Raw genomic sequence first — 12867 nt, forward strand, 5'->3', positions numbered from 1 at the left:
GAGTTCCCACTATACAACTCACTTAAGGAAAATAGTGTTCAAATGTCTTGGATATTTTGGAGAGGCATTAAATATCCTTCAGTTAGAATGTAGCCTGAGTTTTGAACCACTTTCTTTCTAATATTGGTCAGTGAAGTTTTGACTGGCAAATATCCTTCAGCAAGAGCAATTAAAGCAGGCTGTTCTTATTCTTTCAGAGTTGTTGGCAAGTGACAAGTGGCAAGTAGAAACTGAGAAAGAAGAAGACCAGCAGACTCTCTTGTCCTTTGGATTTATCTACAGATTAACCTTAAAATATAAATATTTAAAGAAAGAAGAATCCTTGCAATTACAATTTTTAAAGTGCTCTCCTCTGAGCAAGTGGCTTAAATCCTAAGCAAGTGGTTGGGGTTATAGAGGAGGATCTGGCTTCCTTATTAGTTAATACAGAAAGAATTGCCCAGGTTCCTTTTTCTGCCTCTTCTCTCCAACTGTTCATTCTGTTGTATCACTTGAGGTGAATAGAAAGATGAAAGAGGTGGATTTAACTTTATCATTTGAGGCCTTAATGCGCTACAATTTAAGTTCAACATTCAACTTTTTTTTATTGCAAGCCTAGTAACTATGTTTTCCAGACAAAATGACAGCATGTGGTCTGGCAAATATAGGTATAGTTACGGAAAGCATATTTGAAATTATAGCTCTCCTATAAATTTTGATACATACAGTCATAATTATAGTCCATTAACTAAATCGCTTGGACAAAAGTTAAATTTTCATGTTTATTAGAGGCAGTCTTTCTCATCATTCTAAAAATACTGTTATTCAATACAAATATCCAAAGTTACCCTGGCAATAAAACATTTATCCTCTGAGTTTGCTCCAAGTTTGACCAAATACTTAGAGGCAGGCCTCCTGCACTCTGAAGACTGTATAAACTGCAAAAGGATGAAATTTTGTGAGTATCTTAACAATGACATTAATAAATAACATAGCCAATTATCCTACTTTTGTAGTTAATATATAACTAAATTTAAAATATTGATGGTCAAAAAAATCTACAAACAATAAATGTTGGAGAGGGTGTGGAGAAAAGGGAACCCCCTTGCACTGTTGGTGGGAATGTAAATTGATACAGCCACTATGGAGAACAGTATGGAGGTTCCTTAAAAAACTAAAAATAGAACTACCATACAACCCAGCAATCCCACTACTGGGCATATACCCTGAGAAAACCATAATTCAAAAACAGTCATGTACCAAAATGTTCATTGCAGCTCTATTTACAATAGCCAGGACATGAAAGCAACCTAAGTGTCCATCAACAGATGAATGGATAAAGAAGATGTGGCACATATATACAATGGAATATTACTCAGCCATAAAAAGGAATGAAACTGAGTTATTTGTAGTGAGGTGGATGAACCCAGAGACTGTCATTCAGAGTGAAGTAAGTCAGAAAGAGAAAAACAAATATTGTATGCTAACACATATATATGGAATCTAAAAAAAAAAATAGTCATGAAGAACCTAGGGGCGAGATGGGAATAAAGATGCAGACCTACTAGAGAATGGACTTGAGGATATGGGGAGGGGGAAGGGTAAGCTGGGACGAAGTGAGAGAGTGGCATGGATATATATACACTACCAAACATAAAATAGATAGCTAGTGGGAAGCAGTCGCATAGCACAGGGAGATCAGCTGGGTGCTTTGTGACCACCTAGAGGGGTGGGATAGGGAGGGTGGGAGGGAGGGAGATGCAAGAGGGAAGAGATATGGGGACATATGTATATGTATAACTGATTCATTTTGTTATAAAGCAGAAACTAACACACCATTGTAAAGCAATTATACTCCAATAAAGATGCTAAAAAAAAAAAAATCACATACCCTGTTTGAAACACACAGGCTTAAGGAGACCATAGGGTTCCCCCAGAGTCAACGTAGCACATTATTTCTAATAATCCCTATGAGCCAACTTATCAGAAATATTAATGAAACCCCCAGGCAAGAAGTAAGAAGGTCCCTAGGGGAAGCATGGAAAGTTATAAGATCTCATTTAAGAAAGAGATACCTGAGAATTCTCAACAGTGGCTAAAATGATGCATAAATGAAGACCAGCACATAGTTACAACATACTCTGTAGGAAAGCGGCCACTAGAATCTTATGGTGCCAGGGAAGTAAAATAAGTTATGCATGAAGCTCTCCCATAGGGCTTCCACATTAAAGCCAGTGAAGGAGAGGGACTTCCCTGGCAGTCCAGTGGTTGAGACTCCACGTTTCCACTGCAGGGTGCACGGGTTCAATCCCTGGTTGGGGAACTAAGATCCCGTATGCTGCATGGCGTAGCCAAAAAAAATTTTTTTTTATTTTTAATTTTAAAAAATAAAAATAAAGCCAGTAAAGGGGAGAATCTATGGACTCCCCAGGATGACCTAGGAAAGCTTCGTGCTATATAGGAGATATCTTCCCTGCTGGGCACTGCTGCTATTATACAGCACAGGTGGGTCTAGTCACCTATACATCTGTACATTTGATATGCTCAAGAGGTTGAGTATCAAAGAATATTGGTTTCTCTTTCAGCTCAAGAACAAAAAAAAAAATCTCACAGAGAATTTAGATCACCATGGAACTCACACTCTCCAAAATAAGTGCACTAAATGGTACCAAAGTCATCCACGGGTCTTCCCCTTTTCAGGAAGTGGCTGGGCCACCAGGAACGGTATGACTTTTATAGATATTTTGAACAAAACAGTATGAAACTAGCTCCATCCACTGCAGCTAAACCCAAGAAAAAACAGAGGTGGGTTTTTTTTTGGTATCCTGTTTCAGCTCTCCCCTCTTTGTCCACCCTATTACTCATTTGCAACTTCAGGAAAAGTGGTATTAAAAAAATTTTTTTAACAATAAAATCAAATCAGTGTGTATGAGGACTAAGATTCACATAGGGTTTAATGGTGAATATATTAAGAACTGCTTCTTACAATTATGTCGGAAATTATCTGTGAAATTCATTTACAATGCTTTCACTACAGTTGACTGATAGTTTTTCTGTGAGATTTGTTTTTTAATTTTAATGTCAAAAAAGTGGTCTATAGCTCAAATACTTGAAGCTAAGTCTTGTGCGTTTTGATTTTGAGTTGAAGTCTGTGACTCTGAGACTATGAATTCAAGTCATTGTTGCTGCTATTCCAGGGGTAATTGGCTACTCTCTGCATCACTGTTTTCTTGTCTTCTTGAGAAAAGCGGGCACTAGACTGGAAAGCATGGAGTTCCCATAGTGGGGAGCCATCTTTTCAGATGTCTCAACAAAATGAGCATCAATGCAAGTTAGTTTAGTTCTTCATAATCATCCCAGTTTTAAAAATTAAAAAGAATTTATCTTCATCTTTCAGTTTCCTTCTCTTCTTGCTTTCTTGTCCACAAGACTACAAACTGCTCAGACATAACCATCTCAACAGGAAGCTTATGTTTGCTTCTTGATGAGTAGGTTCATAGTTCCTAATTTTTTATGCATTTTATGTATTACTAATTTAATGAGCCTGCAACATGTGTATCATTATAAATATGTTTATCTTATTTAATATAACCTCACCGAAGAGAAGGAATATTTTTCTATTTGATTGTGTTAAATGAGTACTATAAATATTCTATATATATCACTATCAAAATTATTTTTAAGGAAAATGTCCTCTTATCAGTCAAAAAAAGTTAAAAGTGTCTTATTAAAAGATGTCTGGAGATTTCATTATGTTAAAGCTATCATTGTGATCTTTATTCTGAGTTGTACTGGGTTGGCCAAAAAGCTCATTTGAGTTTTTCCATAAGATGTTATGGAAAAACCCAAACGAACTTTTTGGCCAACCCAATATTTGATACTTAAAAAGACATCTTCTTTAGTGATGGTGTTCTAAAGGAAATAAGGACAAATTTCGGAATATGGGTAAATAATTATTTTTGAAACATCTTTGATTCTCTCATTTTCTGTTATTTTGAAAATTGGGAGCTATTGTTTAAATAGACTAAAGTAAAATCTTCCAAATAGTGAATTTTAAGGGAAACTTGTGGCAGCAGTAAGAAGAGCTTTCGAAGAAAATCTCTTGGTTATTTTAATTTTCTTCTCCAATACATCTCATATGTTATATTCATCTTTAATATATATATTTTAAATGTATATGAAGCATGATAAATTACCATGTGAAATTAATCATCATGGGGTGAATAATAGTGACTTTTCATTGCTATAAACAAAGGGTTAAATACTGAATTGTAAATGAGCCGTGATGCAATATAAATGTCTTAAAATAGAAAATAGCAAAATATATAAATAATTTATTATCTGAATATCTTTTTTTATTTTCTTCTGGTATCATGGGGGAAAAATGATAGAAAATCTCCTAGTGGAAATAGTTGAAGAGAGAGAGAGAGAATCTGAAATAGTGTCGAAGCTCAAATCACTGAAATCTGTAGAAAGTGTCAGATTCAAATCTGTTTTTAAATGACAGCATATGTGTACTCTCATTTTGAAGTGAACGGCATTAATTGCCATATATGAAGATTTTACTAAAAAAATTAGACATAAGACAAACAATTTTTGCCTCTATTTCAAGATTTCTTTATATGAAAAGAAGATGAAATTTAACTGATTTGGTCCACTGGCAAAGAAAGTTCAAGCAGCCTAGAACTGTACACTTACAAAGAATCAGGGCCAAAGGGCTTATTCAGAATAGGACAGGATTTATTCAAGACTTGTTTTAGAATATTCGATACATTTGCCTGAATGAATCAAACTCCCTGTCCCAAGAAAAATTTCAAATGCCTCAGCAGTGAAGTGATCTGTCATTATCTATCTGTCTTCTCTCCACAGTCTGAGGACCATGAATAAGTCAGGGGTATCTACTGTGACACAGTTTGTCTTGTTGGGCTTTCCTGGAAAATGCAGATCATCTTTTTCTCAATGATTCTCTTTGTCTACATCTTGATTCTAACTGGGAATATGGCCATCATTTGTGCCGTGAAGTGGGACCACCGACTCCATACCCCTATGTACATGTTCCTGGCCAACTTCTCCTTCCTAGAGATGTGGTATATGACCTGCACAGTCCCCAGTATGATGGTCAATTTTCTTTCCAAAACCAAGACCATTTCCTTCTCTGGTTGCTTCACTCAATTCTACTTCTTCTTTTCCCTGGGCACAACTGAATGCTTCTTCCTCTGCGTCATGGCTTACGATCACTACCTGGCCATCTGTCGTCCACTGCACTATACCTCCATCATGACTGGGCAGCTCTGTGCCAGTCTAGTGTTTCTTTGTTGGCTCACTGGTTTCCTGGGACATTCAATTCCTATTTTCTTCATTTCTCAACTACCTTTTTGCGGTCCCAACATCGTTGGATCACTTTCTGTGTGAGATGGACCCACTGATGGCATTGTCCTGTGCCCGCTCACCCATCGTAGAGCATGTATTCCATTCTGTGAGCTCTCTTATCATCGTTATCACCATTGTGTACATCCTTGGGTCCTATACCTTGGTGCTCAGAGCTGTGCTTCAGGTTCCTTCTTCAGCTGGGCAGCAAAAGGCCTTCTCTACCTGTGGATCCCACTTAATTGTAGTGTCTCTGTTCTATGGAGCCATTATGGTGATGTATGTGAGCCTCACACCTGGCAACTCAGTTGCTATGCATAAGATCATCACACTGATATACTCTGTAGTGACACCAGTCTTAAATCCCCTCCTCTACAGCCTACACAACAGGGACATGAAATTTGCCCTCCATCAGATCCTTTGTGGAATGAGAATTATCCAAACCTTATGAAAAGGTTTTTGTGAAACCCAATGACTCTCTTTCTGCAAGTGGAAAAATAATACTCTTCTTCCAATCCAAACTGATTTGGCTTCATTCATAACCATCACGGTCCTTTTGTGAACAGTGAAATTCATCATGTATTTGATTATATTTTGATGTGCTTTTAGTTTCATGAATGTGTTTCCATAGGAAGAGATTGCCACCTGACACATGGTGAAAATAACTCTTAAAAAAATCTTTATATTTGCCTCCAGGAAGATTTTGACTTTTTCAATGTGTAATCTCTGTCCCACAACTTTAAGAGATATGAATCAAATTGGTTATTTGCTTACATGGCTGTCTAACGCTTTGTTTAAAAGACACATAACATATAAAATGCCTGTTGTGCTGAATTTTTGGCAGAAACCCCACACATCAATGTTGGATACACTAAGAGATTGTTAAGCCAGAGTCATAATTCTTAGTTCATCATCCTCATTAACAGTATACAAGGGGAGGCTAGAAGTTTGTTTGAAACAATGAGTAAGAATATCTTTGGTGAGTCTTCAGTATGCAATCCCACTAAGGAAAATTTAAATTACATCAAGAGAACCACTAAGAGGGCTTGCCCTTGTCCCCTGGAGTTTAAGAGACACCTGCCCTGGTTCATACCTGGAAAAAAATGTAAATACTGTAGAAGAGCTGGCTCAGAGAGCAAGGCAGAAAGAACTGGGCTATAACGGACTTCTCAGCAATAATAGAACAAATATAGAATACCCACATTTGTCCTAGTTAGAGCTCATGGAAGGTAACAAATTTGGACCATCTTGAAAGGGATCTCTCCCAAAAGTATTACTTGGAGAAGTAAAGCAATTCCAAAAGTTAGTCTATATGGAATGGGTCACCAGAATCCAGAGATGAAAGAAGTCATAAGTAGCCAGCCAATGAAGCATTGCCCACATTAGGGAACTGCAGTTTAGAGTGCTCCCATGGCCCCCCCAAAATTAAATAACTCCATGAAATAAAAATCAACATACAAACTTTTGTCAAACCTGTAAGGCAACAATACCAGTAAAGGAAAAGCCTTTCTACCTTTACTTCTCTTCTGCCTCAAACCTAAAGTAACCAGAGGCAGTGTAGAAATGTGAGGGGAGGAATGAAAGGGCAGAGGAAAAGAAGTAGATCAAAAGAAGTAGAAGCCTGAGTCAAACTGTCTTGAGGAATAAGTTTTAATTTGTATAAAAAATTAAAATTTGGTTTTAGATTGTACCTGGATAAAGAAACCATGTATTAATACTAAAAGCTATCAGAAAACCTATCATACTGGTCCAAGATACTATCCACAGGTGGAGACAAACAGAACATCAGAAAATGTTTGAAGTAGACATGGTGAGAAAAAATAAAGTTCCTTTGTGTTTATACCCTTCAAAGCCCAAATCATCCCATTAAATAGTTACAAGTACAAATGTTTAAACATTGCTGTAGCATGAAAAAGGAATAAAACTCACCTGAAGGCCAAAAGGTATCTCTTTGAAAGTCCTCTTGGGCAACTGGAGAGCACTATGCTTCAGGGTGGGTAGAGGGATCTAAAAAAGGTAGGAAAAGGAATCAGAAAATATGCTTAGAAAACTACTAAAAACAAGATTGAAATATCCATCACAGTTGTGCCTTAATTCAGCCCTAATACTTTAATGATTCAGCTGAACTTATTAGCTGAAAGAGGAACAGAAAACATTTTGTATAAAACTCAATAGCAAGTATCCTACTGCTGCAATTTACTAGATGTTGAATATGTATCTATATCTGTTATTTTCTCATTAAGAACACCTACCCTTTCATTAAGATTCAACTCACACATCACTTCCACCAGAAAACCTTTCTAATATCCCCAGGCTGGACTATGTGTCCCTTCCATAATGCAACTAGAATACACCAGGTCAAATTCCATCCTTGTACTTACAGACGCTTTGAGGTGAGTCTATTATGTGTCTGTGTCTCTTCCCCTAGACTATAAGGCCTTTGAGGAAAAGGACACTATCTTATGTTTTTATCCCCAGCATCAGCATGTTAACTGACTAGTAATCAGGTAGTGAAAGGAATAGTTTTTAGAAATGGATGAGTGAGCTAGTTCTTGAATCAGTCCTCACTAGAATTAAATATGTTTTAGTCACAAAACGACTAACTGATTGTTTACAATTTTAATATTTAAGAAGCTTATCTGTTTTTAAAATACATTTTGATATGTGTTTTTATTACAAAATAATATACACTTGTCATAAATTTTTCAAACAATATATGAGAGTGTAAAGTTAAGGGTAAAAGTTCCCATCCTCCTTTCTCACAATCCCATTTCCCACAAATAACAAGTTTAGTACTGGTCAGTTTCTAACATATACAAGCATGCAAATGCATACACATATAATGGTTTTAATTTCTTTAAACTGATTATATTATACAAATATTTTATAGCTATTTTTATTCTCTTAAAATTTTTTAACCTTCTATTCAAATGAATACAAATAGATATGCCTCATAGTTTAATATTGTCTTCTTTGTGAATAAACCATAACTTATTTAATTTTTCCCCTATCACTAGATTCATATGTTTTTAAGTGTTTTGTTCACACATAGGTTCAAGTTATTAAAAAAACACAGTTCTAGTAAGGGTCTTGTTAGAGACAATAATAAATCTATCACAAATCCTTTTTTAAAATTACATAATATACTAAACATACATAAAAGTCTATGTAATATATCTGCAAGATTAAAGAATATGAAATTCAGAAATGCCTGTGCCCTTCTTTATCCAAGTAAAAAACATGGAATATTATCAACATTTTAATAAGCATCCTGTAAGCCTATCCCCAACATCAGTCTCCCTATGCAACAAAGGGGAAAGGGGAATTTTGTGTCAATAATTCCCTTGTTTTCCTTCAGCTTTACCACTCATTTATCTCTAAATAAACATGATAGAATTGGAAACACCAAAGACCCATTCCTCCACAGAAAAGTTGAAAACACAGGCAAAAATTGTCAGAATCAGCTTTATTAAAATTCTGGAAAATATTCAAAGATATAGAGCAATAAAATGAATGCTTCATCAAGAAAAAGGCAAATAAAACATGGTAGGAGAGCTCTGTGGCATTTTTAGCTTACCTTTACCACAACCCCCTCTCCTCAGCTCAGAAGCATTTTAAAGATAGCAGACCATATTCCTAGAAGGCGTTCCTCGTTCCAGAGAAAACAGAATGGACCTCATTCTCAAAAGTTTCCTGTCTATTTTGGCCTGTCTAGGGGCTCCCTGGAAGACTACAACAGTAGGTTTGCCTTTATTTCACCTAACTTGAAATTCTCTCAGAACAGAGAAACAGCCACATGGAGGATATTCCTCTAAAACATAATAAGGCAAATGAACCAACCACTGCCACCCAAGGCAAAGGATATCAGTTGAGACAAATATTAGCTGCATTAAAATTCTAGGAGGAAAAGCTGGGGAGTGAGTTACTTTGGAGAATAAGGCCTCTGAAGAGTTTCTATATATTCCTGAGAATCTTCCCTAACACAGAATGTCAATAAAGAGATAGAAATTATGCAAAAGGACTAAATTAAATTTTAGAGCTAAAAAGAACAATAAAAAAAGTGAAAAATTCACCAGAGGATTTTAACAATATATTTGAGCAAGCAGAAGAAAGAATCACTGAACTTGAGAATAGGTCAATTGAGATTATCCAATCTGAGGAACAGTAAGATAAAGAATTAAGTAGGGCTTCCCTGGTGGCGCAGTGGTTGAGAATCTGCCTGCTAATGCAGGAGACACGGGTTCGAGCCCTGGTCTGGGAAGATCCCACATGCCACGGAGCAGCTGGGCCCGTGAGCCACAGCTGCTGAGCCTGCACGTCTGGAGCCTGTGCCCCACAACGGGAGGGGCCGCGATAGTGAAAGGCCCGCGCACCGCGATGAAGAGCGGTCCCCGCACCGCGATGAAGAGCGGTCCCCGCACCGCGATGAAGAGTGGCCCCCACTTGCCGCAACTAGAGAAAGCCCTCGCACGAACCGAAGACCCAGCACAGCCAAAAATAAATAAATAAATAAATAAATAAAATTAAAAAAAAAAAAAAAAAAAAAGAATTAAGTAAAACCAACAGAGTCTAAGAGACCTGTGGGACACATCAAATATATCAATATAGACATAACGGGAGTCCAGAGGAAGAAAAGAGACAAAAAAAGAAACAAAGAATATTTGAAGAAATAATGGTCAAAAAACTGCTGATGATGAGAGACATGAATCTACATATTTAAGACATTCAATGAACTCCAAATAAACTCAAAGAGATCTGCATTGAGACACATTATTATCAAACTGTCAAATACAAAGACAGCAAAAGAATCTTGGAAGCAGCAAAAGAGAAGTAACTTTTTATGAACAAGGAATACAAAGATGAACAGCCAACTTCTCATCAGAAACCAGGGAAGCCAGAAGGCAGTGGAATGACATATTTAGGGTCCTAAAAGAAAAAACTCAACCAAGAACTCTGGCAAACCTACCCTGCAAAAAATGTCAAAGGAGTCCTCCAAGCTGAAAAGGAAGGACAACAGACAGTAACTTGAAGCCATATGAAGATATAAATAACACTGGTAAAGGTACCACTGGTAAAGTTAACTACATAGATAAATATAAAAGCCAGTATTTTTGATTTGTAATCCTCTTTTTTTTCTATGTGATGTAAAACACAAATGCATAAAACAATAATTTTAAAACCATGTTAATGGGAAAACAATGGAGTGAGAGCAATTTTCAGAGGGAAACTTATACCAGTAAATTATCCACATTAAAAAAGAAGAAAGATCTGAAATAAATAACCTAACTTTACACCTTAAATAACTAGAAAAAGAAGACCAAAGTAAACTGAACTCTAATAGAAGGAAGAAAATAATGAAGATTAGAGCAAAGATAAGCAAAATAGAGAAGAGAAAAGTAATAGGGAAAATCAATGAAGTCAAAAGTTGATTCTTTGAAAAGATCAAAAAAATCGACAAACCTCAAGCAGGACTAAGAAAATAAAGAAACACTCAAATTACTAGAAAGAAAGAAAGGAGGGAGTGAGGGAGGACAGTGGGGACACTACTATTGACCTTAGAGAAATAAAAAGAATTATAAGAGAATACTAAGAATGATTATATGCCAACAAACTAGATAACCTAGACCAGGGGTCCCCAACCCCAGGCTGTGAACTGGTACCAGTGTGTGGCCTGTTAGGACCTGGCCGCACAGCAGGAGGTAAGCAGTGGGTGAGTGAGTGAAGCTTCATCTGCCACTCCCCATTGCTCCGCATCACTCGCATTACCACCTGAACCATCGCTTGCATTACCGCCTGAACCATCGCTCATATTACCACCTGAACCATACCCCCATCACTCGCATTACTGCCTGAACCAGCACTCTCATTACCGCTTGAACCATCCCCCTGCCCCCCGTCCATGTAAAAATCGTCTTCCACGAAACCGGTCCCTGGTGCCAAAAAGGTTGGGGACCACTGACCTAGACAAAATGCACAAATTTCTAGAACACACAAACTACCAAAACTGACTCAAGAAGAAATAGAAAATCTGAATACACCTATAAAAAGTAGAGAGACTGAACCAGTAATCAAAATCTGCCTAAAAAAAGAAAACCCAGGGCCATATCACTTCAGTGATGTACTCTACCAAACACTTAAGAAGAATTAACACTAGTCTTTCTCAAATTTTTCAAAAAATAAAAGAGGAGAGAATACTTCCTAACTCATTTTATGAATTCAGCATTACCCTGATACCAAACCAGACAAAGACATCAAAAGAAAATAAAACTACAGATCAATATCTTATAAAGATACATGCAAAAATACTCAACAAAACGCTACCAACTTGAACCAGCAGTATATTAAAAGGATTATACACCTTGACCAAGTGGGATGCAAGAGTGGTTCAACATAAGAAATTCAAGTAATGCAAGAGTGGTTTAACATAAAATCAATCAATGTAATATACCACATTAATAGAAGGAAGGGGACAAAACAACATGATCATCTCTATTAATGCAGAAAAATCAATAGATAAATCTAACAGAATACACTTTCTTCTCAAGTGCTCATGGAACATTCTCCAGGATAGATCATATCTTGGGTCACAAATCAAGCCTTGATAAATTTAAGAAAATTGAAATTGTATCAAGTATCTTTTCTGACCACAACGCTATGAGACTAGATATCAATTACAGGAAAAAATCTGTAAAAAATACAAACACATGGAGGCTAAACAATACACTACTTAATAGCCAAGAGATCACTGAAGAAATCAAAGAGGAAATCAAAAAATACCTAGAAACAAATGACAATGAAAAAATGATGACCCAAAACCTATGGGATGCAGCAAAAGCAGTTCTAAGAGGGAAGTTTATTGCTATACAAGCCTACCTTAAGAAACAAGAAACATCTCAAATAAACAACCTAGCCTTACACCTAAAGCAATTAGAGAAAGAAGAACAAAAATACCCCAAAGTTAGCAGAAGGAAAGAAATCATAAAGATCAGATCAGAAATAAATGAAAAAGAAATGAAGGAAACTATAGCAAAGATCAATAAAACTAAAAGCTGGTTCTTTGAGAAGGTAAACAAAATTGACAAACCATTAGCCAGACTCATCAAGAAAAAAAGGAAGAAGACTCAAATCAATAGAATTATAAATGAAAAAGGAGAAGTAACAACTGACACTGCAGAAATACAAAGGATCATGAGAGATTACTACAAGCAACTATATGCCAATAAAATGGACAACCTGGAAGAAATGGACAAATTCTTAGAAATGCACAACCTTCCGAGACTGAACCAGGAAGAAATAGAAAATATGAACAGATCAATCACAAGCACTGAAATTGAAACTATGATTAAAAATCTTCCAAAAAACAAAAGGCCAGGACCAGATGGCTTCACAGGCGAATTCTATCAAACATTTAGAGCACAGCTAACACCTATCCTTCTCAAACTCTTCCAAAATATAGCAGAGGGAGGAACACTCCCAAACTCATTCTACGAGGCCACCATCACCTGATACCAAAACCAGACA

The 12867-nt window shown here is 36.5% G+C and overlaps 2 protein-coding genes across 3 annotated transcripts in view; one reads left to right on the forward strand and one right to left on the reverse strand.

The window, feature by feature from the left end:
• LOC103011163 (olfactory receptor 4K2) overlaps window positions 1–12867 on the reverse strand; it is a 156077-nt gene that overhangs the window by 136972 nt on the left and 6238 nt on the right. For both annotated transcript variants that reach the window (XM_007180826.2, XM_057543898.1), the window contains exon 2: window positions 7276–7353. The gene's annotated coding sequence lies outside the window, so the exon portion shown is untranslated. The remainder of the gene's footprint in view (window positions 1–7275; window positions 7354–12867) is intronic.
• LOC103013160 (olfactory receptor 11H7-like) lies at window positions 4853–5797 on the forward strand. The gene is given in 3 exon segments (XM_028166118.1): window positions 4853–4907; window positions 4910–5373; window positions 5375–5797. Coding segments are annotated over 3 exon segments (936 nt in total). The 5' UTR covers window positions 4853–4858.

This window comes from Balaenoptera acutorostrata, chromosome 3 (genome assembly GCF_949987535.1).
Source record: "Balaenoptera acutorostrata chromosome 3, mBalAcu1.1, whole genome shotgun sequence".
Classification (NCBI taxonomy): domain Eukaryota; kingdom Metazoa; phylum Chordata; class Mammalia; order Artiodactyla; family Balaenopteridae; genus Balaenoptera; species Balaenoptera acutorostrata.